This window comes from Cajanus cajan, chromosome 9, assembly GCF_000230855.2.
Source record: "Cajanus cajan strain Asha chromosome 9, NIPB_CcT2T_4, whole genome shotgun sequence".
Lineage (NCBI taxonomy): Eukaryota > Viridiplantae > Streptophyta > Magnoliopsida > Fabales > Fabaceae > Cajanus > Cajanus cajan.
In genome coordinates this window covers 6994619-7021472 of record NC_138525.1, presented here as the reverse complement: position 1 = coordinate 7021472, position 26854 = coordinate 6994619, and the positions used below count along the sequence as shown (strand labels likewise).

Sequence of the window (26854 nt, the reverse complement as noted above, 5' to 3'; positions counted from 1 at the left end):
TAATTTTAGAATATGAAATAATTTAGGGATATTTTGTTACCCCTTAGACTGTGAGATCTTTTTATCTATTTTAACTAGAATCTGATATATTAAAAATGCACAAGTTTCAAATAAAAGATTATTTAAAATAACTTAATTCAATTATAAAAAATAATAACTTGTACAAGCAAGTTTCTTTTTCTTTTCTTTTTTAAGCTTATTAAAGAGATACAACTCCTTGAATCTAGATCACCGATCACCGATCAGCGATCCACTGGCTATGAGCTCTTGGTCAGGTGAGTAGCCTTTAAAGTTTGATACTCCAATGCAAATTGCAAAGGGTGTAGGATCGACGAACGAGTAGTACTACTACTACTACAGAATTGTGGGACCCACCCCACAACTAACTACACCCAGCGGCAACAAAAGAAATTATTAGTGGCTGTGTTCTACCACACCGCACTCTGGTGTTCTCCAAAACCCAAACACTAGGAGCAGGAGTTAGTTACACTTATAACTAACAAAGATTTTATTGAGATTCATATCATTTGTCCAATCGAAAAGAGGCAACCTGGCGGCGAAGAACAACGTTGTCGTGGATGAGGAGGAGCAGTTGAGCATGGCGCTGCTTTCCGACGTTGAAATCCTCGGAGATGTCGAAATCCCCGACACCGCGCATCAAATCAGCACGGGTGCGTTCTTTCTCTATCCATTACCAACTGAATTGCGAATTTATTACATGAATAAATCAGGTGTGAGGTGTCTGTGGCACTGGCAGATTCATGGTTTCAAGTGGGGTTTGTGTTGACGACGGGAATCAACAGCGCCTATGTGTTGGGGTATTCGGGGACCATCATGGTGCCGCTGGGTTGGACAGGGGGCGTCCTTGGTTTGATTCTCGCCGCCGCCATATCGCTCTATGCCAATGCTCTCATTGCTAGGCTCCATGAGTTTGGAGGAACCAGGCATATTCGATACAGAGATCTTGCTGGGTTTATATATGGTTCCAAAGCTTATTCCCTCACATGGACTATGCAGTATGTCAATCTTTTCATGATAAATGCCGGCTATATCATTTTGGCTGGTTCCGCTTTAAAGGTAACATTAACACCAATTTTGCAATCATTATTTTTTTCCTTCTTTTACCAACACTTCGGTATGTGTGTTTAGTCTCGGTTCATGTGTTTCTAATAAAATATTTGTTAAAGAAATTCACTTATTAAATGAATCTCGATATCTCCATGAATCAGGGCATGTTTGATAACACGTCCAAAATGTGAATCGAAGCAAAAATCACGTTTAAAACGTAAAAGTTATAATTGATAATTTTCATTTTAACGTGATAAATGACGTTGAAAATTTGAACCAAACACACTATTAGTCTTTGGTTTTCGTATTCCCTGTTGTGACAAAAAAAGAATATTCTTCTTTTATTGCAGTACCTAACAATCTTGATGTCTTTAAATCAGCTATTTCAATTTTTATTTTTTTTCTGTTCCTCAAGTAGCTTGCTATTTCTTTCTGTGGCTTCACATCAACTGCTTAATTCTTCTCTATCCGTGTACTATGGATTGGATAATGATGTTTCTGGATCAGGAGAAAAATAGTACCTTATTTCAATTCTACGTGGAGAAATTGTTTGTGCTTCTGGGAGTTTTCTGAATCTTGTTTGTTCATTGTCATGCAGGCTACTTATGTTCTATTTAGGGATGACGATCTAATGAAGCTTCCGTATTTTATTGCCATAGCTGGATTTGTGTGTGCAATGTTTGCCATTTGTATTCCCCATCTATCGGCTCTTGGAACTTGGCTTGGATTTTCAACCGTCTTCAGCCTAGTCTATATTGTTATAGCGTTTGTACTGTCAGTAAGAGATGGTAATCTCTCATGGACTCGTGGTGTTATATGTCTGTGTGTGCCTGTGTACTTCTTGTCATACAAAGACTTGCTCTTAATTCCACTGCTTCTTTAAATCAATTGCCCTTGTTGATTCACTTTCTCCATTAGTTCTTTGAGAACTGGCAATATACAGACTTACTCCTTCAGTTATATACTAGAATATAGTTCGAACTTCGAATCACATTACAGAGTATTCACTATAAAATGATAATTACCATCTCTTTTTCCTCCTTTCTCTTCTACCTTGATTACAAGCTCTCAATTAGGCTGGAGCTTCTCCTGACTTTTCTTCACGGGTGACTACAATAATTGAGAATCACAATGTTTTACTTCAGAACAATTGTTTTTCTATATGTTTAATTTGTTCATTTATTTTATATTTTTATTAGCTTCAGAACAATAACTGCATTCTAATCCCTTGCATCAATAGGTATAAAATCGCCACCTCGTGATTATAGTATTCCGGGGGTTTCAACAAGTAAAATATTTACAACAATTGGGGCCTCTGCTAATCTTGTGTTTGCATATAACACAGGAATGCTTCCTGAGATACAGGTAACATGCAAGCTTATAGTTATTCGTTTCTTGAGTTTAATGTGGATTGTGGATTCACAACCCTCTTGCAAGTGCGTTTTATTTGGTTGTGACCCTTACAGGCAACCATCAGGCAGCCAGTTGTCAAGAACATGATGAAGTCCCTGTACTTTCAGTTTACCGTTGGAGTTGTGCCATTATTTATGGTAACCTTTGCAGGGTACTGGGCTTATGGATCTTCAACACCAACCTATTTGCTGAGTGATGTCAAAGGTCCAGTTTGGTTGAAGGCCATGGCCAATATTGCAGCCTTTCTTCAATCAGTCATTGCATTGCATGTAGTAACTTCTGAACTGCAATTTTGTTGCTACTAAATATTTTATTTAAAATTTATCACTGGCCTGATAACATCTCTTCTGCTGTTGGTAGATATTTGCGAGTCCAATGTACGAGTATTGGGATACCAAACATGGGATCAAAGGGAGCGCCCTGACTTTGAAGAACTTGTTATTTCGAGTCCTTGTAAGAGGTGGCTACCTGACTTTAAACACATTTGTATCAGCTCTATTGCCATTTCTTGGAGATTTCATGAGCCTCACTGGAGCAATCAGCACATTTCCCCTCACATTTATCCTTGCAAACCATATGTACCTAGTGGCAAATGAGACCAAACTAACATCCATCCAAAAGCTCTGGCATTGGGTCAATATTTGTTTCTTTGCCATCATGTCTGCTGCAGCAACTGTTGCAGCCCTGCGGCTTATTGCTTTAGACTCCAAAACGTATCATCTTTTTGCGGATTTATGATTAAATGCATTATATTCTTTCAGCAATTCTAATGATAACGGTTTGTGCTTCAAACATGTTTTCATTATCATTTAAGGCTTCATTTGTTCAAGGTCAAAGTCGATTTTAACCAACAGCTAAGAAAAAGGATCATTGGCGTTGAATGCCGTTTGTAAATCATGTCACTCCAATCTTGACTATCTTATCTCTTCTCATAATAAGTCATGTCGCGTTGCCCCAACCACTTACCAAACAGATGTTCACTCTCCAAGATGTGTGATTGTTAAGAATGAGATGCTTAAAAGGGTTAAAAACCTTTGTGCCCGAAATTTTTTTTTATTGTTATACATATAAATGTATTGGAAAACTTTTATTCTTATGTTGTTCCAAAAATTTTAAAACGATTCTTATACTAAATATTATCTTATATATTTTTAATAATCTTATTAACGAGCACAGCAGTACTAGATAAAAAATAATTAACTACATCTTATTGTGCTTATTAAATATTTCTTTCATTGTGCTCCTAATCACAAGGTCAAAAGACTAATTTCTTTGAAGATACAAAATCACCCAATCGAGCTTTCTTTCCCACGAAGTCTTTCTCAACGATGAAGACTGTTTAAATATTTTAATTTATTTAAAAATACAAATATTAAATGACTTTTATGTTTAAAGAGTATATTTAGTAAGTTGCTCTTTTTGATTTGTAAATTTAGAAAGTTGCTCTAATAGTTCATAAGCTAATTTCACCGAAATAAATATTATATAAACTTATTTTTATAACTTCTAATTTATTTTTATTTTACAGGTACAAATTAATCCTTAATTATCAATTTTAAAATACTAAGTGAGCTATATTCATGGAAAAAAAATGACTTCAATTTGATTTTAGCTTAAAACAATTAGCTTTCTTTTGTTAATTTTATCCAACCATGTTTCATTGAAATCCTTTTTTATCCCAGTTTTTCATTTTACATTTATGCCATTTGAAATTTATCGACCAATTTATTAGATAGTCTCACATAACATTTTCAATCATCTAATTTATAAGTTTTTAATTAACTAATAAGCTCACTAACTTAAAAAATTTATTAGTTAACAAGCCTACAACTAACTTTTAAGCTTCAACTACTAACTTATAAACTAGTTCTTGCCAAACACAATTATAATAATTTTTTGATTTCTCAATAACAATTTGTTTATTTTTGTTTAGTTGACCAGTTACTTAGCATTTGCCTTTTGTTAAATACACCTTACACGTCCACCTCACTAAATTGTGGTACTAACCAGAGACTTCGGCATTGAGGTAAAAGATCGCAAAAAGTATAGCCTCGGCACTGATTTATGAATCAACAAACAATTTTAGAAGTAAGATATGAATAATATTATTTCGTGAAAGTTATTTGAGCAGTGTCAGTTCGGACACATATCACCAAGCAAGAAGCAGTTAAAAACAATCTGAGAATTTACACAAGGAAAATTAACAGCTATCATTAATTCTTCAAAAATGAATACAAAACCCGTCCAACTAATATCACAACCACAATGATCTCATTTACTGACTAGTTATGTCATGAAGGCAAACATGATTTTACGATAATAAATAACATCAATGGATTAATATCCCAAAAAAGATACTTTTAATGTATATTTCTACAATCGAATTTTGTCATTTGTTTGGTATCTAACTTTTATCAAATTTTCCAACCTAAGAACAACTTGAAATAATCTGATGATAAATCCTGAACCTGACATTATTAAGAAACAGAGCATGTTGCATGTCATGATACATCCATTATACCCCGCAGCTTCTTAATAAGAAAATAAAAACCACATTCTGCGATCTGCATAAGCAAAAGGACATTGGAGACAAAATGCTTGGGTAGATCATAGATACTCCCTTTGAACCTATATAGAAGCAAAAAATGTTTAAATTTTTAAGACTAAAATATAAGCAAATTTCAAGCAATTCAACTTTATTTAATGTTCTTATTCTAAAAATATCCCTAAAACAATAAATGAAAGCATTATCTACAATAAATGTGGTTAAGGATATTTTAAGAAATGTAGTGTATGTTAATATGAAAAAAGTGGATTCACCATGCTAGTTGTGCATGTTTAGTATACACTATAATAATAATAATAATAATAATATTATTATTATTATTATTATTATTTAAAACACTCATGAAACTAACAAAAATAAGTGATTATTTTTTCAAATAAACTTAATCAAACATACATTTAAGAATATTGACCTCACAATCAACCTAGGTAAGTTTAAAACTATCCATTTTGGCTTAGTCCAATGTAAATTCCATAACTTAAATGCCTACGTTTCAGCAGTTATTTCATGCTATTTTTCAACAATCAGAAGAATGAAGGACATAAAAAAGTAAAAACTACTGATGACCCTAGTAGCAAACTAACCTAGCAATCTATAACTAAATTCAGTACATGTGTGATGCATACATGCATTGAACTGCAATATCTGTCAGAATGTTTCTAACATCATGTTCAGAAAAATAATTCATTTTTAAGCATTTCATTTATTAGTGAAACATAAAAAAAGCTCAAGGCTCTCCCATAAACAACACATATTTGTTATGTTTAAATAAAAAATTAGCATCTAATAATAATAACAAGGATGATGCATAGATACGTGTTTAAACCAGACATATGTATTGACATCTCACCTTGCCCAGCATCATCCAGAAACTAACTTCACGATAATGCAGATAGTATTGAGAAGTATAAGAGGAAATCTTAGGTACTGAGTTGCATAAATGAGACCTATAAGCTGGCCTTTGAAAGATTTTGTCCGGCCAGCTGAAAAATCTGATAAGCCCCATCCTCTTGGAGCAAGAAAACGGTCCTCATTTAGTATTGCTAGTGCATTTGCAAGAAGCAGGAACCCCTCAAGTAAGGTCCACAAACCCATTTCCCTGCAATGTAAAGAAAACCAACCCAGCTTACAAATAAGTTCAAGTCAGTTGCACTAGTTCTTTCATGTTTTTCCACCATAAACAGCAGTAGAAAATAACAAATGACTTCAACAAATCAAGAAGACCAGTGTTGATCACCCCTCAAGCTCCTCCACATGTCTCAATCTAGATGACTTCTAAAACAAAGGGAGGCTTAATTTAATTCATCAAATCAAATACTGCATCCTTAATATTCTTAAAATTAAGGAGAAATATTAGGAACATACTCTTTCCAAAACACTCTTATTATTAGGTAAAATTCATATAAGACCTACTAAATAGAGTGGGTCCCACTGAATAGAAAATGGAACATGCATTATTTTGTTGGTCCCACATACATTTGAGTCAAATTGAAGTATTCGAAAGTATTGGTATCGGACATGGATATGTGAAGCAAATTAAAATATTGGTCCTTCATAGCATTTGACCCAATAATTAGTGGATTTACTTTTGATACATTGACAGTGAATTTTTTTACGCATTCATCCAATCATGAATTTCTATACAATTAAAGAATGTTTGCTTTTGTAATAATTAAACAGTCATACTTAGGGCGATTTCTATTATTTGATGGTGTAAACATTTTTACACTGGAAGTGTATCAAAATTGAACTCATAATAAATAGTGTGTTTGAAATTGCTAACATACTTCTAAATAGAAACATAACTAATGAGGTCACTGAAAAACTAAGCACTGGTAAGTAAGAATAGAGATCAAGTTCATTCTGACTGAGCAGATAACAGCCAAAAAATTTGCATGAAATCATGACTTAGCTACTACAAAACCAGTGGTTCCCTCCATTGATTTGCTTTTGTTAAGTGTTAACTCAAAAAGGCCACTGGTCATTGATGCAGCTGATGTTTGGAGGAAAAAGAAATCATTAACCATAAGCATGAAAAAAACTAGCAGCACAACGAAAGTGTTTTACATAACCAAATCCTAGCTTTTCTGACACCAGTTATCTTCATATTCCCTCATCCTTGATAAATTATCGGTCATAAATGCTGATGGAAAGGTAATCATAACCATTAAATTGAAGTGCAGCAAGTTATTCCTGAACCTGATTCAGTAGTACTATATGGGGGGGAGCAATGGGTTGCTTCCATTGTCAAAGAACTGACAGACTTACTACAGGGTTGACCAATTTCCCTTAACTGAATTCTAGAAAAATTAAAATCTCACTTTCAATCACATAAAGGGCCTCAAAACCATTCCATAAAATTGCATCATTTTATAAATAAATTCTTCCTCTCAGTTGAAGAACTTATAATTCAGTGGTGGTAGTTGTCTTTTACGGTTTTGCCCCTGGGTGTCTCTATAATTGTAGTGCAAAATGCACATTGAAACAATTGAAAGGACCAAGTGATTTTAAGGCATGGCTCATAGTTAGTTCACGATAATAAAGAAACTCGGATCGAATAGCAGACACAGAAAAATAAGCTTAACAAATGCATAACCCTAGATCTGCCGACAAATCCAACAACCAGAACTGCATATGACAAAAAATTTGTAATTTTAAAACGGAACGAACTAACGGACCACCCAAAACTTTGACTGAAAACAAGGGCAGAAAACTTAAGAACAATGACATAAAAAAAACTAAAAAAAAAATAAATAAAAGATTACGAAGAAGAGAGAATGTGGACCTGAGGGAGGAGTAAGAGTAAGATCACGACGGTATACGGCGGTGGCGGAGTCGACGTGGACGGTGGAATCAGAGAAGACAGCAAACGGCGATTGAAATAAGAAGACAGAATCCAACCTTGCCAAAGCGCACCGTTTCCTTTTGATTGCTTTCCTGTTTCCTAAATCGACCCTATATATTAAACAATATCTTACGTAAAGTATTTTTTATAGGAGCGCTTTAAAATATATTTTTTTATCTTTATTATTTTATTTAATTTTTATTTATAAATTTAAATTTAAATTTTAACTCTAAAAAAATTAAAAATTAAAAATAATTATTAATATCAACTCATATATTAATTTCGAATGAATATAAAAAAAATATTTTTAAAATTTATTTTTTGACAAAAGACACTTTTAATTAATCTTTTAATTTTTTTATCTAATTTAATTTTTTATTTATCATATTTAGTAATAAATTTGTTAATGTTTTATTTTTTAAGCCATAGAATATTTAATGATTAGATTGATTTCTTATTCTGGTGGTGACTATGTTTAACTAAATCATTTAAATTTATAGTTAATTCAATTAGTCTCCAAAGTTTTCATCTACTTTTGTGGTTTAGATCTAAGTTTCTTTCCTATGAATTCAGTGTTTGGTTCGTTTCTTTGTATCTTTCTAGATCCTTATAATTATGTAAAATGTTGGTCAATTATTTTTGCATAAATATAAACAATAGGAAAGAAATAAATAGGATACAAGAAAGAATAAAAAAAACAAAATAAAAAACCACAAAGCAACAACTAGACAATATATAGATATAAAAGTTGATAAAATTAAGGTTGAGGAAAAGATGATTTTCATCAATGTGTCAATTCCAGCCCACCTTTCATAAGTTCGTAATGCTAGTTTTACTTTTATGTGTGAGCTAAATATGGTTTAGGCCCAAATAAAAAAATAAAATAATTAAAATCAATATTGTCTGTGTGGGCTCACAACTGTGGTCAACTAGTTATTACTACCGTGAGCGAATTTGTCCAAAATATTAACATACTAATCATGATTTGCAAGACTCAAATGAATGTCATGTTAAATTCTAAAGTTTAGCTAATGTAACATCCAAAGTACATTCAAAAATTAAATTACAATTCAAAATATGACTATGAAACTAATTAATGTCATACCTACAAGCTAGCCTGCTCTATCTAGTTACTCTAATATATAATATACAATTTAAAATAGTTGAGCATGTGACTTCTATAGCTCCAATCGCGAAATTGCCTAACATATTTACAAATCCAAAACAATTGTGTTTCATCTCATGACCAAAGTCGCAAGTCATGACTTATTTACATGGTCATTGTCTCACGATGCTCACAAATGCAACCTGGATAAGGGTTTGCATAAAAACTTTCTTCCCATTTAGGGTGTCGATGAACTCTTCTATGATGAGGACCTCCATTTTTGTTTGCATGTATACTTTTAACCCTTGATGAGAACTCGTCCCAAGAAATCAAACCATTGTCCAACTGATCAATCAGCCTCACAAACCTCTGTCTGCAACATATTAAGGTCTATTAGTTAGAAAGAACCAAGTTGGATTAATATCAATTATATATGTCATATACTAAAATAGAGCCATGCATATATGTTGTTTAGCAGAATCAATACTTGTCTGGGCTAATAGTTTTCCGAAACCCTTCAAATGCGCGATGACCCCGAGCTGCTTTGGCCATGTGCCCATCATAACTGTAAATAAAAACATCACTTTCTAATGCTATGATATAGTCCAAAGCAGCAAGTTGGTTTTGGTGACCCTTAAAAGGTAAAAGCTCTTCTTCTGTGGCTAAAGTGGAGTGTGAGAGCAAATGGCGATACTTGTTTTGTAGGGGTTTCATTTCATCTTTGCCATAAATCATGCCCGCAGCTATGTAAATTTTCGTGTCAAGAGGATAACCAAGTGCTTCAAGGAACACAGCAACCTCTCTTGGAGTCATGGGACAACTACCTCGTAACCTTCTTGATTTACTGTCAATCTCTTTCACCTTCCAGTGTTTCACTTGATATCTCATCCTTTTAAGCTCTACAGCTTCTTCTTTTGTCAGGTTGTGGCTGCACCCCGTGAATGCAAGCATGTCCTTTTCATATCTACATTATTGTCACGCGCTTGTGAGAGAAATGACTAATGTTAACAAATTTTGTTCAATTTTGGATGTGAAGCTGATGGAATTTTAACTAAGATGGAAACTAGAAATACAATAATATAAAAGTAAGAGGATCAATATTGTATTTCAGCCATTAATTAATTAAATATGTACATTTTTCTATGTTTAGGTGATAGTGTACAACTATATATTACTAAGTAGTAAATCATATTAGAGAATACCTCAAATGGAGAGCAATGTAAGGGCTATTGTTGTTTCTAATTCTATTTACCAACTTCATTCCAAGCTCTTCAATTGGGGTGGTGAACCTAAGTGCCTCATACATGGCACGACAACGTACTTTTTGAATCGGAGTAGCTAGACCATTATTAACTAGGCGAGAATCAGTATGGGTAAATTTGATCACTTTGTGTTTCTTCAGCAATTGCAACATCTCACCTGCATAATAACCGGCCTACATGTTTCAAAACAATCACAAAAATTAGATTAAAATTTAAATAAATACTCTGTAAATGTGATAGAATTTTTTATGTAAATAATATGCAGCATTGCCTTGGACCATGAAATTGGAGCCTTCAAAATTGGCTTAACTCTTGCGAATTCTGGTGGCAGAGATTCCACTATTTGAACATCATCATTTAAAACTTCAACGAAGTTCTTCCAGTCAAAAATTTGCTTAAAATCACTGAGACAATTAGAATTAGAGCATACAAAATTAGAGAGGCACATTTGACATGAAACTAAAGTAGATGAAAATCCATACCTAGAATCTGTCCAAAAAGAATTATGATCTAATGTAGGTAAAACTAGTGTGGCTTTCATGATTTTTGCAATAGCAACCATGTCACTTATCTACAATTTGATGAAACGTATGTTAATATACATTTCATAATATTGAAGTAAACAAAAAATTCAAAACAAAAAATACAATAGACTCTAAAAGCAATTTAACTGCATACTCCGGTTTTCATTTGATTCAATCCTCCATTGGCGTGGACCATAAGGTAACCATTTGTGGTGTTTCCTTTGCCTGTAGAATAGAAAATCTTCCTAGTTACAAAGATGACAAATTGTGAATCACATAATGAAATTTACTCAAATTTCGAGCAATACAGAGCTTTGGACTCACGTCTTTCACTCCTTGTTCGATTTATGCATTTGTAGTAGTTGTTACTATTGGGATGCTTCCAAATTTTGAGAGTCTAACTAACATATATAGAGGAAAACTAGCATCACAATCTAAATGTAACTTCAAATTATACTAATACAGATTATATTGTGAAAAACATATGTAGTAGACACTCCAAATAACATCATACAAGATAATTTTACATAATTAACTGGCTACTAAAGCTATCACAATTTTTTTGTCAATTCTTTACCAACTTTTTTAAGGCAACAAAAAGTTAAAAAAAAATAATTCATATAATTTTAAATGTTCAATGCCGAAAAGGTAAAAAGTATTAAGGAGTGTTTAAAAAAATAATAATCTAAGGAATGATTTTTATTCCAATGAAAAATTATAGAAACACTTTTCTTATAATTGTTTACACTATATATTAAGATTATAAATGTATATTTGGATATAATTATTTTAATGAAAATAATTACTTGTTTTAAAAAAAAATTAATAATTTGATAAAAAAAATTAGTTTTTCAAGAAGTTAGATGAAACACACACAAAAATTCTCCTAAAATTAAAATTATGTAGTTTTTAATGATAAACGTGGTAATAATTTAATAAAAAAAAAGTATTTGTTAACTTGTGCAGGTAAAATTCTATTCAAGTGAATATAAGAAATTGAGATTAAATGTGTTTTCACAATTCTTCCTTCATGAGTGTAATACAACTATTAATTTATATGGATTCTCGAGTTACATGAATGAACAATTTATTAGTTGAATGAAAAGACAAAAACATAATCATTATAATTATGAAAATATAGATCCATAATATAAGATATATTTTGCATGATTATAACTTTCAATAGATAACAAAAAAAAAGAACGTGGAACGTGTAATCATTAATGTTAAGAAACTGAGCAACTGAGAATGCTAGATAAGAAGAACATTATTGATTATCTTGTTAAACTTTTATCACACCAACTATAATTATACTTATTATATTCATTTCGTGGAAAACAAATATTAGAGCCTTAGAGGCAAGAAAGGGAGGATGCACAGAAAGTGATGAAGACATAATGAATCATCAGAGTTACAAAATTATATACGATATAGTAACAATGTAAATTAAATATCATGTAGAACAAATTGTTGTATACCGGTGACTTGTTTGGTGAAGGTACGTGTTTTACCACGTTTGCATGCGTTATAGGGTCCAAGGCCAACTGATCAGAAAACATATTCAACAACACAAACTTGGTAAGTACACACATAAAAACCAAAATCATCAAGCTCCAAAACATATGACGTCCAAGTTTGAGCCTAAAAAGCTTTTGCCAATGTCGTATTTTACGTCGTGTAGAGGACATTCCTCTCATGCCAGAAGACATCAATCCATATCTTTCTTCAGGGCCATCAAGCAGGCCCCTCCTTCCCTTAAACATTGTGCACAAGATAATTGATTAAGAACCACACTTGACAAAGAGATAATTAGAGATTATTAGAGATGTCAAGGTTGGGAACAAGGGTGAGTGTGAGGTCATGAGAAACAACCATGCATAGGTTGAAGTTTGGACTTATGGATGGACTTTGCTTTCTTCTTTTGTCTTTGGTGAGGCTTTTGTATAGTTAAATGGTTAGTCTATATGTCATGAAACCGAAATATAGGGCGATATACTCTCTTTATTTCAGATGTTTTTAGTTTGTCTGCTATATCGAGTTTGATTAAATTTTATACGTTATAGTCTACATTTGGCAAGCTATTTCATACAACCATTATTTTGATAGCAATACACTAATCACTTATATATATATATATATATATATATTACTCTTGAGTCTCCAATGCATTATTTTATAAATAAACCCTTACTTCCGTTATTATTGTACATATTTATTATTTCTTTTGTAATAAAAATAAATAAAAAGAAAGTTTAAAATAACATTTATGATTTTTTTTATCTATTAAAATTATATTGACACGGCGGAGTCCGAACTTAGAAACATTTACATTCTAGCAGTTTATTGGAAAAACAAAGCAGACGAATAGAAAACATGGCATTAGGAGCCCAAATGAATGGGCCTTGCAGAAAACCCTAATTGGGCCCGCCTCGTTTGAGAATGTATAAGAACCCTAAAACTGCTGCAGCTGCTGCCGTTTAGCATAGCAGAGAAGAACCACGATGGTTAAAGGACGGCAAGGAGAGCGTGTCAGGTTTGCGATCTAACTCTTCCCTTTGCAACCGAATCACGTTTATCTCCCTCGCTTCTGAAGTGGTTTTAGAGTATGATACCAATTTTTTATTCATGAATATTTGTTAATGTCGTCGTTGTTTTCTTCTGCTGTGCCAGACTTTATGTCAGGGGTTCGATTCTTGGATACAAGAGGTGCGTTTTTTTCATGGATTTTTTTTATTTTATTTCAATTTTGAATTATGTGTAATAATGGTATCTGTATGTGGATATTGGTTAGAGTTAGTAGTTAGTAGGGCTTCATTTGCCGTAACTGTTAAGGAATTGACGGTGTTGTTCAGGTCCAAGTCGAATCAATACCCAAACACCTCTCTTATTCAGATTGAGGGAGTGAACTCCAAGGAAGAAGTTGCCTATTACTGCGGGAAGCGCATGGCTTACATTTACAAAGCAAAGGTTAAGAAGAATGGAACCCACTATCGCTGCATTTGGGGTAAGGTCACCAGGCCTCATGGTAACAGCGGTATTGTCCGTGCTAAGTTCAAGTCCAATCTACCACCGAGATCAATGGTAATTTCTGCTTCATAGAGTATTTGGTTTTTTGTTTTCCCCACTTTTTATGGTGTCTGAGTATAAAGTTTTGATGCTTATGCAGGGAGCAAGGGTTAGAGTCTTTATGTATCCAAGCAATATATGAGGTAATTTTTCCGTTTTATTGGTCTCTTCTATTATTTTTACATTATCAATTGTTACCTAACTCTGTATGTTGGAAACTGATATTTATGTGTTGTTGCCAACCAAACTAGTGTACTCATACTATTTGATTCTGAAACTCAGTGATATGAATCGGCGAATAAATACAGAATGAATAATGAAATAATTAATGGGTTTTCATCAATCAATCTCTTGCTTTACAAACTTGTTACTAACCACTGAAATGCATCAATTTGTTTTTATTCTAATTCAGTAATTTAATATAAACCTTAATCAAAAAAGATCTCTATTTGTTCATGATGAAATTACGTTGCCTTTGATTCATATATGGTAATAATTTGTCTACTAAAAGTAACATGCTTCTATAATTTATGGAGCTGCCCTGTCCATTTTGAAGGAATATTATAACACTGGTGAAACCTAATTCTCCGAGCAGATGATTTTTGAAACTTTTCTTGTTTGAAACTAAAATTGCTTTTTCTATTTTGTCGGTTTATGACTATTGATTGGTATTATATTCCTACTTATATCATTTGGTGCAATGTTAATTCCTCCTTCTCAAACTCTACTGCATTATTGTATTGTGTGTTTTAAATCTATCGTATTTCCTTATTTTAAGAAATGAAATTGATGACTTGAACGCTTAAAAAATCTGTCCTTACATGTTTGTTATCTTTGCAGATTTCAGGACTTGTGATCCTTGCTTGTCTCGGGACTTTAAGGAAATTGCATAAATGGAGTTAAATTTTTGTATTTTTTAGCTCGAGTGTAGTATATTTCTTATGATGGTGAAAGAATTGTATTTTTTTTAATTCACTGCCATGGTTATTAAAGAGAATTATGGGTTTTGAATTCGTAAATAGCTTTTTCCACCCACAACTGCTTCACATTATGGTTTGTTTCGCGTTTATTTAAAATTGGAAATGAAATATTCCTGCTGCGGAAATATCGATGAATATAGTTGAGCTTTTTATCTCTGACTTAAGTAAATGTTGAGTTAATTAGACAAATTATTGAAATAAGTTTAGCAATGAGGATAATTTCGATCTCCGTGAAATCTCAATTGTGTCTAGTGTATAAAAATTAATTGTTAACTAAAATAGGTAATGTTTTAAGGAATTTTCTAGAATGGCTAGTCCTTGAACTGTGAACACTGACTTTGCCTATTTTCTATCTATGGGTAGTGTACTTGTGTTTAATAGAGCATCTTCTGATTTTACACTCTGACGTCTAGCCACCGTCATACTCTCCATTAGAGCATCTACAATGAGAGTTGCTTATAAGCAATTCCCAACCACTTTAAATAGGTCTCATTGTGCCACATCACTCGTAAGCAACCCATATTATATTTTTATAATTTTTACTCCAATACAAATTTTGCTTATAAGCATCCCAACGTCTTTTTTTTTTTATTTCGTTCAAGTCTCACTTTTCCCTTTCTCTTTCTCATTTTTTGTTTCTCACCTTCCCTTTAACGTCTCTTTTTCTTCTCGCTTATTCTCACCCTTCACTCTCTCTCTCTCTCAAAGTTTCATCATGAAAGACCTACCCTGGTGAGACGTGTGGGCGGTTGAGGAGTCCCGGGCGGAGGTCTGGTTGGGCGGAGCTATGGACGGAGCTAAGGCTGTCTGGTCGAGCGGAGCGGCCCGCACCAGAGGAGGTTTGATTGGACGGAGCGGCCGGCGCCAGAGGAGATCTGGTCGAACAATTTTCGCGCGACGAAGGACCTCGGAGACGCGCGTGCTGCGAATGATTTTCGCCACCACCGCCATCCGCATGGCCGGCTTCGACTACCACACCACCACCGTCGTGCGCGGCCGGCTTCCATAATTACGCCGCCCCGAACGTGCTGCCGCTGCTCAGAACATGGCCATCGGAGGGAGTCCATTGAGAGGGAGAACTAGGTGTGGAAGTTTTATCTGTTTTTTTGTTTGCAAAAACACTGTCACTGTCATGTTCCACCTAGGATGAACAACAGCCAATCAAATCTTTTCATTTTAATTTTCAAAGTGTAAGCACTGTTGCTTCTCCAAGCAACGGTGCTAAAAAATTTTGGACTTGTTTTGCCACCTAGGATAACTCCAGTGGGGATTTCTTATAAACAACATTGCTTATTTTTAAGATACACCCTAAGCACCCCCCACTGGAAGTGCTCTTATATAACTCTAGGTAACAAGTTTGTGTTCCATTGGCCTGTAATTTTTTTTTTATATAATTATTATATTGATATGAAGTGTCTATTTATTATTTATGTTGGATTGTGAAGACATATAAAATTAGTATTTTTTTTGTTAATATAGTTTATTTCACTTTATATCATAGTTTGAATTTTACACATATTAATTAAAAGATACATTATTATCAATTAATATCTAGAATATCTTTCATCAGTGTAATTAATGTTTTAGCCTATTCTCATGATCGGAGAAATGTTTGATATGGGAATGATAACTAAAGGAGATTGTTCGATGCAAAATTTATCAAATTTGTCTTTGATGAAGTCATAAATTATTTTGAGTGTTTAGTTTAATCATTATTAAATTATATTATTTTTATAATTTTTTTTATAGATTAATTGATGTATAGATTATAATCTTATTTTAATTGTATTTAGTATAACTTTGAGAAATATCATTTCAAGTCTTGACATTTCATAAATTTGAAGAATAAAATGATATCACTTTTAATTTAAATCTAAGTTTCCACCCATATTTAATCAAATAACTTAAGGACAAGTTCTTACAATGGATAGTTCTAATAAATATAATAAAGAATATTTAATTATTATAATTAAATATTAATTTAGTTAAACATAATAAAGAATATTTTAACATTGGTAAAAAAGTAATAAAAAAAATTCACATAATTATTTTAATGTGTACAAAAATATTAAATATTAAAAACAAAGAAATTACATAATAACGAGAAATACACATATTATAAATAGAAAATGATAAATTATTTATAACAATAAATATCCACTAACTTTTGTTATTCTCGTGTCTAAAATATTATCAAATATGTTCTATCAAGTCATTTTGAAGTTGTCGGTGTTGTCTGTTACAAAGATGTATTCTCCTTTATAAGTATGTTACAGTAAAATAGGATTATGACCATTAAATTCATCGGTAAATGAGACTTATGTATTATTGTTATAATCAAAATTGATATTGTATGCGTGTTTCTTATCTTCAACAATTATATTATGTAGTATGATGTATGCATACATTATATTCTTCAATGTATTACCATGTCAACCACATCTTAGTTAATGTACAATTGTAAATAGAGATTGTAATACTCCAAAGGCCTGTTCCACATATTTTCTTGTTAATTATTGTCATTGGGTAAATAATTTTGTCTTTCCTCCTTGTCGCATAGGGATGGTCTTTACAAATGTAGCCACTCTGGATAAATACTATCGGCTATATAGTATCACATACTATATTGGATTATATTCACTATCTATTGTACAATAGGAGCTTGTCTTGACAAAATGTCATTAAACACATTTGAAATATTTAACGCATTAATGTCATTATTTGAACTTATGATACCAAAAAAGGCATGTCAAATCTACAAATCTTGTGATGTCAAAGCTTCAAGCATGATTGTAGGTTTGCTATGATCACCTCAACATGATTGTCCTTTCCAAACAACTGAACAATTTTTTCATTTTTAATGCATACAATCAATGGAACCTAACATACCTAGAAATCCACCTGCATTCCACATTTGAAGTAGTCGTTCAATGTCTTCATTTGTAAGCATCCTATTGTATTCATCGCCTAATGTATTTCACAATAGTACTTTCACCAATTCAAACATAACCATACGTACTATCAGTAGTTGATCCATATGCTAATATATGAATGAGAACAATGTATTTATGTAACGTTGAAAGACCCTTCTTCCGAATTGCATCAACCATCATTTGGAAATATCCATCATAATGACCAAGGATTTCTACAATTCAAAGGAACACATGTTTTTGCATTTGAAACCTTCATTGAAATTGAGCATATGTGTAAAATGAATTATTAAAGAAATAATCATTGAACAATCGATTGTGTACTTCTTCACGACACAATCTATGGTCATTCTAGTTTTCCTTTGACAAGTAGTGTTGTCAGATTGTTATTGTATCTCGAATATTATCCTTGTTATTTCTTTGTTAGTGTTATCTTTAAGTTTCTCATCTATAATTTGGTTAAAAAAAACATCAAATTTTGTGTCAAAATCCGTTATGTGGAAAACTCAAGTGTGAAGTTTGGGAGAGAATAAAAATGAGATTTTGATAAAAAGAATTGACAATGAGATGTAACAAGTTTGTATTGATTATATAATATCATAAATAGTGACTAGTTTGTAACGACTAGTTTCATAATCATAATTTAAAAATAAAGCTACAATTGATAAAGACCAATTTTAACAAAATTAGCCTAACTTGTAATAATTTAACAAATTTTAACCTAACTTGCAATAAAAACCAATTAAAATAAAATTACAATAATAACTTTTATCCTAATTTGAGCCTAATAAAGTTATAAGTTAGTTCATGATTTTCGAGTTGCTTCTCAATCATCTTGGATGTGTCCTTCATGAGGACTTTATATGTCTTACCAAAGTTAGTCGTCTCCTTCACTTCAGCTAATTGTTTTATTGCATCACCTTTCTTTTCCATTACTTTTGCTATATTATCAAACTCATTTTTATCGAAACATGTTCTGACAACCTTTGCTTTACTTTTTCTTTTTGGTGCCTTTTGGCCTATTGGATGACACATTGGTTTTGTTGAGTAATATTTTTCACAAATATTCAACGCATCTGTGCTAGAAGACATTGAGTCTTGTCTAAATTTAGAAATATTTGTTTTCTTTAAAGATCTCTCTACTGATTCAAATTTCCATTTTGGCCCATCATTTAACAACCACTATGCATGCTCAAAATTGAATTTGTCACCCACATCTTGTGAGTAAATCTTATTTGTGTCGCCTATGATGTCTTTCTCTAAGCTTCCACTTTTTCTTTAATCATGAGCTTGTTTGTAACAATCGACAAACAATTGAACTACTTTATTGATTTGAAACTATTGACTTTTCAACTAATTTAGTTTCCATTCTAGAAATTGACTGTGGTAGTTATTATGATTCTCCTTGATTCTTACCCAAAAATTATTTCCTATTTGATCAACTCTCACAATTGGATCCTTTGAAATGTTGAGCCACAATTGAATAAAGAGTGTGTCTTCTTCCACTAAAAAGCTAACACATGATTTTTCCTAAGCACATAATCCTTCTCCTTGTTGTGCATCTTCAAGTGTTATATTGTCTAACCAAACCTAAGACTTGGATATTAAACCAATTAGTGATTTTGTTTCCCTATCTAATCGTTCTACGCCTCTTTCAAAAAACATTAGAGGCCTATACCAAATAGTAGGGTTGGTTGGTGGTGATGGATACATAAAATATTAGGAATATAGGGAATTATCATCTCTAGAGGGTGGTGGTGGTGAATACATAAAATAGTGAGAATTTGGAGAATTATCATTGATATAAAGTGGTGGTGGTGGATACATAAAATAGTAAGGATTTTGAGAATTTTCACTAGAAGTAGGTATTGGTTTTGCAATTGCGTGAGGCGAAGGCATTGCTAACCCTGCACCATTTTGAACCCATGTGTGTGGCGTTGACGACATACTTGTGGGGGAACAAAGCATGGAAATTGGTGTGTAGAATCAGAGGAGGTTTATGTGCGAAGTGGGACATGATAATAATTGATGCACCGAAGGCACCAAGGAGGATAGCGACAATGTTCTCTATCGTGGTGATGGCATTGAACAGGAAAGGAAAGTAACGAGTGAAGTGAAGGGTGCAAGGAGGCTTTCACATTTTCAAATACCTCCTTCACATTCTAATTCATCGTGTTTCTACAACTAAATTCATTACTATAATCCTTTCTTCTTTGTTTTTTTTTTTTTTTTTTTCTTTTAATCACGACATGCATGCTTTCTTGTTTTATGATTTTGTTGTTTGCGAATATGGAGACAAAAGGAATTGTTGGTGTGCTTGGTGCATTGTTTTCCCATTAGATTATTTTTTTATTCATAAGCAACCATCTCTTATATAATAAACGATATGCTTAAATTTTAGCAATCTAATTTATCATGTAAGTGTACTCTAATACAAATTTCTTATAAAGAATGAGAGTTTAAGTTTAAGATTTGAATAAATGCTTAATACTAATTATTAAAGATGTTTTAAGAGTGATTTGAGGATATATTGATAAAGCACGTACATTAATTGGTTCATCATTTAAGTCCAAAATTGAATTTAGAAAAAAAGTATTTTTAAAAAAAATAATTTATATGCAAAAATTTTCTAAAATCCTTAAAATAATTTTTAATTTTACAATTTTTAATAAAAAATTTAATTTAATATCATTTCTAAATCTTTTACATGAATTCTGCAAAATCAAAAATTTAATATTTGTAAAATAATTAATAAATTAAAACAATTTATCTAATATATCTTCATTTTCTCCTTTCATATTAGTTGTCAGAATTTCATAATTAATGAATAGATTTCATAACTTCTTGAAACGATAATAGATTTCAATAATCAAAATAAAAAATTTAATTTAGTATCAAATTTTTAAATAATCTCTTATCTCTCCCTCTCTCTACATATATATAATTTATTATTGATACAGCAGTTGAATGTATTTATTGAAAAAACAAAACAGAAGCAAAAGGGCATGAGGAGCCCAAATGAATGGGCTTTGCAGAAAACCCTAATTGGGCCGCCTCGTTTGAGTGTGTATAAGAACCCTAAAACTGATGCAGCTGCAGCCGTTTAGCACAGCAGAGAAGAACCACGATGGTTAAAGGACGGCAAGGAGAGCGCGTCAGGTTTGCGATCTAACTCTTCCCTTTGCTTCTCGCAAATGCATTATGCACTTTCATCAATATTTCTTAATGTCGTCGCAATTTTTTCTGCTGTGCCAGACTTTATGTCAGGGGTTCTATTCTTGGATACAAGAGGTGCGCTTTTCTCATGGATTAACTTCTGATCTTTTTTTTTTTTTTTTCAATCTTGAAATATGTGTAATAATAGTATCTATATGTGGATATTGGTTAGAGTTAGTAGGACTTCATTTGCCATAACTGTTAAGGAATTGATGGTGTTGTTCAGGTCCAAGTCGAATCAATACCCAAATACCTCTCTTATTCAGATTGAGGGAGTGAACTCCAAGGAAGAAGTTGCCTATTACTGCGGGAAGCGCATGGCTTACATTTACAAAGCCAAGGTTAAGAAGAATGGAACCCACTATCGCTGCATTTGGGGTAAGGTCACCAGGCCTCATGGTAACAGCGGTATTGTCCGTGCTAAGTTCAAGTCCAATCTACCACCGAGATCAATGGTAATTTCTGCTTCATAGAGTATTTGGTTTTTTGTTTTCCCCACTTTTTATGGTGTCTGAGTATAAAGTTTTGATGCTTATGCAGGGAGCAAGGGTTAGAGTCTTTATGTATCCAAGCAATATATGAGGTAATTTTCCCGTTTTATTGGTATCTTCTATTATTTTTACATTATCAATTGTTACCTAACTCTGTATGTTGGAAACTGATATTTATGTGTTGTTGCCAACCAAACTAGAGTACTCATTCTATTTGATTCTGAAACTCAGTGATATGAATACAATAATTGATGGATTTTCATCAATCAATCTCTTGCTCTGTGGGGAAGATGGGTCTTTCAACATTAATTTTTTCTAACTTACCAGCCTCTGAAAAGCATCAATTTGTTTTTATTCTAATTCAGTAATTTAATACAAACCTTAATTGAAAAAGATCTCTATTTGTTCGTGATGAAATTACGTTGCCTTTGATTCATAAATGTAAAAATCCGTGTACTAAAAGTAACATGCTTCTATAGTTTATGGTGCTTCCCTGTCCATTTTGAAGGAATATTATAATACTGGTGAAACCAAATTCTCCGACCAGATGATTTTTGAAAGTTTTCTTGTTTGAAACTAAAATTGCTTTTTCTATATTGTTTGTTTATGACGATTAATTGGTATTATATTCCTACCTTATCTCATTTGGTGCAATAACTCCACTGTATTATTGTATTGTCTCTGTTGTAAATCTGTCGAATTTCCTTGGTGCAATGTTAATTCTTCTCAATGATTGCACATAGTTCTTCTTGGGAACCGAGTTTTACATTCCCAGGATTTTATTTGTGCAGATAGCAAGTAAAAAACCTTTCTGCTTGAGCCTTCTCCTTTATCCATGGAGATCTGCTCCAATGTAATTGGATTACAGTTTCGTGCATTTTCTGAAAATTTGATTGTGCCTATATGTTGTGATGTTGCTGCTTTTGCACACGACTTTCTCATAGAAGTCGTGGTTAATCATAGCTTTCACATTGCCTCACAATTGATTGTTATTGTTTTTCGACCAAATGTTTTTTCATTGCTGACAATTCTATTCAAAATCCGTTGTATTTATTATTTTGCACGTGTTCTATATTTCTATTTCATTACTTGAAGTAACAAAGTTTATGACTTGAATACTTTTTCTTTGTAAAAAAGTCGCACACAGTTCTTCTTGGGAACCTAGTTCTACTAATCAATTCTCAGGATTTTATCTGTGCGGATAGCAAGTGAGAAACATTTCTGCTTGAGCCCTTTCCTTTATCCACGGAGATAGGCTCCAATGTAATTGGTTTACAGCTTCATCCATTTTTCTGATTAATTGATTATGTTTTCTTTTGTGCGTAAAAAAGGATTTAGAATGCATGGATAATAGTAGCTTTCACATTGCTTTTTATTGTTTGTCTTGATTTTTTATTGTAATTTTTTTGTTGGACTTGGATTCCTAAAGATATTACTTGATTGTACCTTGAATTGAGATTTTCCACAATTAGATCATGCTTATCTTGTGATTTTAATCATTGTTCATTTCCTTCATTTTTGTTGATTGAAGTCTGTTACATTATTTTTATGCATTGTGGTTGCTCTGCATTTTGTTATGTGATATTCTATTCAATCACGTGAGCATGATAAGACTAATACTTCTGGATACATAGTTCAGTTGATTGTAATAACTAGAACAGTACACGGAAAAAAACTCGGTAATTTATTTTTAGTTCACCTAAATTAATTGTTGATGGTTTTGCAGTAAAATTGAAACGATGTCATTAAAACTGTTGGTCGGGAAATAAAATTCCATTAAGTTGATACGCGGTACTTTGTTGGACTGTTTAATTACTAGTATAAATAGATTATAGATAATTGAATCTTTAAATTTAAAATGTGCGAATATTTATTAGCTTCTGTTTCCTATCAGTGCACTTAGGATGCTTTTGTTTAATCCTACATGACCTAGTTGACCCTGAAATTGCATGTTGGTTATCATTGCAGATTTTCAAGACCTGTGCCTTGTTTGTCGCTGGACATGAAGGAATTTTGCATTAATGGTGTTAAATTTTTATGTTTTGTGTAGCTTGAGTAGAGCAGTATCTTTGTTCTGATGGTGAAAGAACTGCATTTTTTTTTTAATTCTCACTGCCATGGCTATTTAAGATAATTATGAGTTTTGAATTCATATATAGATTATTCCATCCACATAATTGTTTCAGATTATGGTTAGTTTCGTGTCCATTTAAAATTGGAAATGAAATATTCCTGTAGTGGGAAAATTAGATAAAATATTTTTTAGCTTTTTATTCCCCACTTAAGGGAAATGTTATTTTAATTTGTTAAATTATTGGATTAAAATTTTTTATAACGAATATAATGTCGATCTCCTTGAAAATTCAATTGTTTAGTGTATAAAATAAATTGTCAACAAAAATTGATTGTGTTTTAATAATTTTTTTCCGGATGTATATTTCTGGAACTATGAACGCTGACTTTGCAATCTGCTATGAATTTAGCCTCCATAATTCGAGGCAACTTTTTATTGGTGTATTCATTGATTTAGTGTATTCTCAGCGGAAATTGTGTGGCAAATGAATAATAACGATAGGATTATTGTTCATGAGGTGGAGTAAAATTTGTCAAATTTGCCTTATATAAATTTCCTAATTGCATAGTGTAATAGTTTTTTTTTTTTTCGGTAAAGCGTGCAATCGTTTAGAAATGATAACATTGTTTAAAATTACTTTTATATTTAAACTAATTTGTAAATTATAATTTCTTTTGAAATGTATTTGGCGTAATTTCGGGAAATACTTTCGCAACATTTCACAAATTTAGGGACAAATGATAATACTTTCAATTCAGATTCAATATATCTTGCTCAATTTCAACAAAGTATGTTCAGTTTGTGTTTTGAGGATCTGTTGTTCATCTAAGTTTAGATGTTGATTCATTTCCTGACCGACGTGACCAAACGAAATAGTATATGCATGTTGGCAACAAATTGTGCAACCTTTGTTGACTTCTTCTCGAATGACGGATAAGTAGAAACCTAAAATAATTGTTTATCAAAGATTTTAGATATTATTAGTCTATTTATTTGGACCTATTGTTTGATATATGTAATGTTTGATTTGGTGGGATCGGGACTGAAACATAGCACATGTCATCTGCATTCAAAACTATTCCTAACTTTGACTAAACGGTTGGTTTATGCGTTTTACTTTCTTTCTTTATTTACTTTCTTTATTTTATAACAAGGAGGTATATGGGGTTCTATCTGCCACTTAACTAATTCTTTGTCATTAGGTTTACCATTCAGACAGAGATAGAGTGATATCATCGTTTGAGTCTTTATTCTGGAGATGAATTTCGGTATTTTATTAATAGACGCGTACTATATCACCCGTGGCAACGACTTTGGATGTTTTTGAAACCTTGAGTTGAATTTAACTAGAGTTAAAAAAAAAGTTATATTTACAAATTTTTCCTTTTTTTATGTCAAAAATGTGTTTTTTTTGTTGTTATACTTAATTTTAATCTGGCATCAAACGTATACTTTATGTTCTTTCTTTATAATTACACACGTTAATCTCATCTTTATCTTGGACAAGGTGTAATACCCACGACGTTAGGTTGCTCTGCATTACCATGAAGAAATAAATTTGGACCTAACACTGCTTTGACTGTGTAAATGCATCGCCTGAATGGAGTTCTCGTAACCTATGAATATGACTGGAGCTTTCCTCCCTAGACAAGCACATCCAATGAATGGAGAAAACTAAATAAATTATTCGAATTTTTTATTTTTTATTTCTATTTTATTAATCGGTGTATACATTAAGAGAGCGCATTAAAAAAGTAACTTACGGATAAAGATGTTCCCTATTTAATTTTCTCTTCATTTATTTTATTATTATAATTTTGAAAACTTAACGTGTGCAAATTAGTTTTGTTCATAAATGAATAAAAAAATCTCCTTGTGCAAAAATTTAATGTACACGGTACAAAATAAAGAAATAGAATATAGTTATGTTTAGGTCGTTGATATTTTTTCCAGACGAAGGATTTCGTTTTCATAACCTTTTCTTTACTATCTTAATTCTCATTCGCTAATGTAAATAAAGATTAGATAGTTAACTTATTATAACAATTTTTCTATTTGATAATAAATTTGGTTTATTATCATAACTAGCATGTGATTTTGGTAGTCTTATAATATTTTTATTTGAATATTTTTAAAATTTTAATATAAATGTTTTTTTTATTGTGATTTATAGGTTTTGTCAATCATTTTTTTATTTATTTTGACCTAGTCCCCCCATTTTGTATTCCTTTTTAATATTTTTTTTACATAATTGGGTATGATGCAAATGATTGTTAGATTTTGGGTGTCAACATTATTGGAATATCATTATTTTATAGTGATGCAAGTCATGCCTATAATTTTCAAAACAAAAAAAAACACAAATAAATAGAAATTGGACTATAAAAAAAATAAGTAATCCTCCTAACATCCTACTTTCCTATTGAAATTTTATTTTATTTAAAATTATATATATAATATTTAGTATCGAATCCAATTTTCTTATATTTTAAGATAGAAAAATATTTCTATAATATAATTATCTATAAAAATTGAAAATCTGAAGAAGAAAAAAACAGTGACATAATTATAACATTCAAATTTATTTATAGTTTATTTATTATAAAAATTAAAAAGTAAATTTTATTTAATTATAAGACTAAAAGAAATAAAAGCAAAAATATATAAAGACTAAAATATAATATTTTTAATTATAAGTTTTAGGCAACAAGACCCTTAATGCTCGTTTGGATAGAAGAAAAGAAAAGAAAATATAAAAAAAAAAAAAAAAAAAAAAAAAACATCTTTTTTTTTTTTTTTTTTACTTTCACTCCAACCAGACAAAAGAAAAAAAATCATAATCTGTGTTTTATTTATTTTCTATTTTATTTTCACTCAACCAAACATAGCATTAAAAAATAACATAAAAACAAATATAAAACTATTTAATAAACTATTTATAAAATAAATAAGATGTTATAGAAAAATAAGAGTTTACAGTAGTGAATGATTGGTATTTGGTGTGGAGCATTTACATTTCATTATCATCTCTTGCAATGGACCACTCACTGCATGTTCCAAGGAATCCCCCATCTCGCCATTGATGATGCTATTTTTCTTCACGGACAGACATGTATCACTATAAAAGGCATCATTTAATTATTACAGAATTTTATACATCTCCCTAAAAAATAATTCTCATATTATTTTTTAATTTAATCAGAATGGTTTAATAGTATTTTTTTTATACTTTCAAGTTTTACCTAATCTATGTACTAAAGTACATAGTAAATAGTAAAATTAGTTTTTGAAATTGGTTATCGTTCTCTAAAAAT

The 26854-nt window shown here is 31.6% G+C and overlaps 5 protein-coding genes across 6 annotated transcripts; 3 read left to right on the top strand and 2 right to left on the bottom strand.

Annotated features, from left to right (window-relative positions):
* The first annotated feature begins 218 nt into the window (after positions 1-218).
* Positions 219-3273, top strand: PROT2 (proline transporter 2). The gene is made up of 6 exons (XM_020378150.3): positions 219-671; positions 758-1077; positions 1667-1856; positions 2309-2433; positions 2535-2750; positions 2842-3273. Exons 1-6 carry the CDS (start codon positions 599-601, stop codon positions 3217-3219), a joined length of 1302 nt encoding a protein of 433 aa, XP_020233739.1. The 5' UTR covers positions 219-598; the 3' UTR covers positions 3220-3273.
* A 1393-nt stretch (positions 3274-4666) lies between these two features.
* Positions 4667-7996, bottom strand: LOC109813882 (uncharacterized). The gene is made up of 3 exons (XM_083063137.1): positions 7833-7996; positions 5898-6146; positions 4667-5109 (listed from the first exon to the last, which is right to left on the bottom strand). Exon 2 carries the CDS (start codon positions 6140-6142, stop codon positions 5909-5911), a length of 234 nt encoding a protein of 77 aa, XP_082919263.1. The 5' UTR covers positions 6143-6146; positions 7833-7996; the 3' UTR covers positions 4667-5109; positions 5898-5908.
* A 901-nt stretch (positions 7997-8897) lies between these two features.
* Positions 8898-12716, bottom strand: LOC109813869 (O-fucosyltransferase 19). Of its 2 annotated transcripts, none has more exons than XM_029274470.2 (8): positions 12262-12716; positions 11108-11180; positions 10938-11008; positions 10742-10830; positions 10531-10663; positions 10200-10432; positions 9485-9961; positions 8898-9370 (listed from the first exon to the last, which is right to left on the bottom strand). In XM_029274470.2, exons 1-8 carry the CDS (start codon positions 12544-12546, stop codon positions 9163-9165), a joined length of 1569 nt encoding a protein of 522 aa, XP_029130303.1. In that variant the 5' UTR covers positions 12547-12716; the 3' UTR covers positions 8898-9162. The 2 variants fall into 2 exon arrangements, with proteins under 2 accessions (XP_029130303.1, XP_082919262.1); XM_083063136.1 differs by having other exon boundaries at positions 11108-11184; positions 12262-12362.
* A 476-nt stretch (positions 12717-13192) lies between these two features.
* On the top strand, positions 13193-14868 carry LOC109813876 (large ribosomal subunit protein eL33w). The gene is made up of 5 exons (XM_020378144.3): positions 13193-13316; positions 13454-13489; positions 13636-13864; positions 13950-13992; positions 14690-14868. Exons 1-4 carry the CDS (start codon positions 13285-13287, stop codon positions 13989-13991), a joined length of 339 nt encoding a protein of 112 aa, XP_020233733.1. The 5' UTR covers positions 13193-13284; the 3' UTR covers position 13992; positions 14690-14868.
* Positions 14869-20794: 5926 nt separating this feature from the next.
* LOC109813875 (large ribosomal subunit protein eL33w) lies at positions 20795-23651 on the top strand. Its single transcript, XM_020378143.3, has 5 exons — positions 20795-20918; positions 21015-21050; positions 21202-21430; positions 21516-21558; positions 23435-23651. Exons 1-4 carry the CDS (start codon positions 20887-20889, stop codon positions 21555-21557), a joined length of 339 nt encoding a protein of 112 aa, XP_020233732.1. The 5' UTR covers positions 20795-20886; the 3' UTR covers position 21558; positions 23435-23651.
* The last annotated feature ends 3203 nt before the right edge of the window (positions 23652-26854 follow it).

Coding starts and splice junctions, on each gene's coding strand:
- LOC109813869 (XM_029274470.2), bottom strand. CDS start 12,546: ATGTTTAAGGGAAGGAGGGGCCTGCTTGATGGCCCTGAAGAAAGATAT. Junction 11,181..12,261: donor CTTCACCAAACAAGTCACCG/GTATACAACAAT, acceptor TATGTTAGTTAG/ACTCTCAAAATTTGGAAGCA. Junction 10,433..10,530: donor CTCCAATTTCATGGTCCAAG/GCAATGCTGCAT, acceptor TGAAACATGTAG/GCCGGTTATTATGCAGGTGA.
- LOC109813882 (XM_083063137.1), bottom strand. CDS start 6,142: ATGGGTTTGTGGACCTTACTTGAGGGGTTCCTGCTTCTTGCAAATGCA.
- LOC109813876 (XM_020378144.3), top strand. CDS start 13,285: ATGGTTAAAGGACGGCAAGGAGAGCGTGTCAG. Junction 13,490..13,635: donor TCGATTCTTGGATACAAGAG/GTGCGTTTTTTT, acceptor GGTGTTGTTCAG/GTCCAAGTCGAATCAATACC. Junction 13,865..13,949: donor ATCTACCACCGAGATCAATG/GTAATTTCTGCT, acceptor ATGCTTATGCAG/GGAGCAAGGGTTAGAGTCTT.
- PROT2 (XM_020378150.3), top strand. CDS start 599: ATGGCGCTGCTTTCCGACGTTGAAATCCTCGGAGATGTCGAAATCCCC. Junction 2,434..2,534: donor GAATGCTTCCTGAGATACAG/GTAACATGCAAG, acceptor TGACCCTTACAG/GCAACCATCAGGCAGCCAGT. Junction 2,751..2,841: donor AATCAGTCATTGCATTGCAT/GTAGTAACTTCT, acceptor TGCTGTTGGTAG/ATATTTGCGAGTCCAATGTA.
- LOC109813875 (XM_020378143.3), top strand. CDS start 20,887: ATGGTTAAAGGACGGCAAGGAGAGCGCGTCAG. Junction 21,051..21,201: donor TCTATTCTTGGATACAAGAG/GTGCGCTTTTCT, acceptor GGTGTTGTTCAG/GTCCAAGTCGAATCAATACC. Junction 21,431..21,515: donor ATCTACCACCGAGATCAATG/GTAATTTCTGCT, acceptor ATGCTTATGCAG/GGAGCAAGGGTTAGAGTCTT.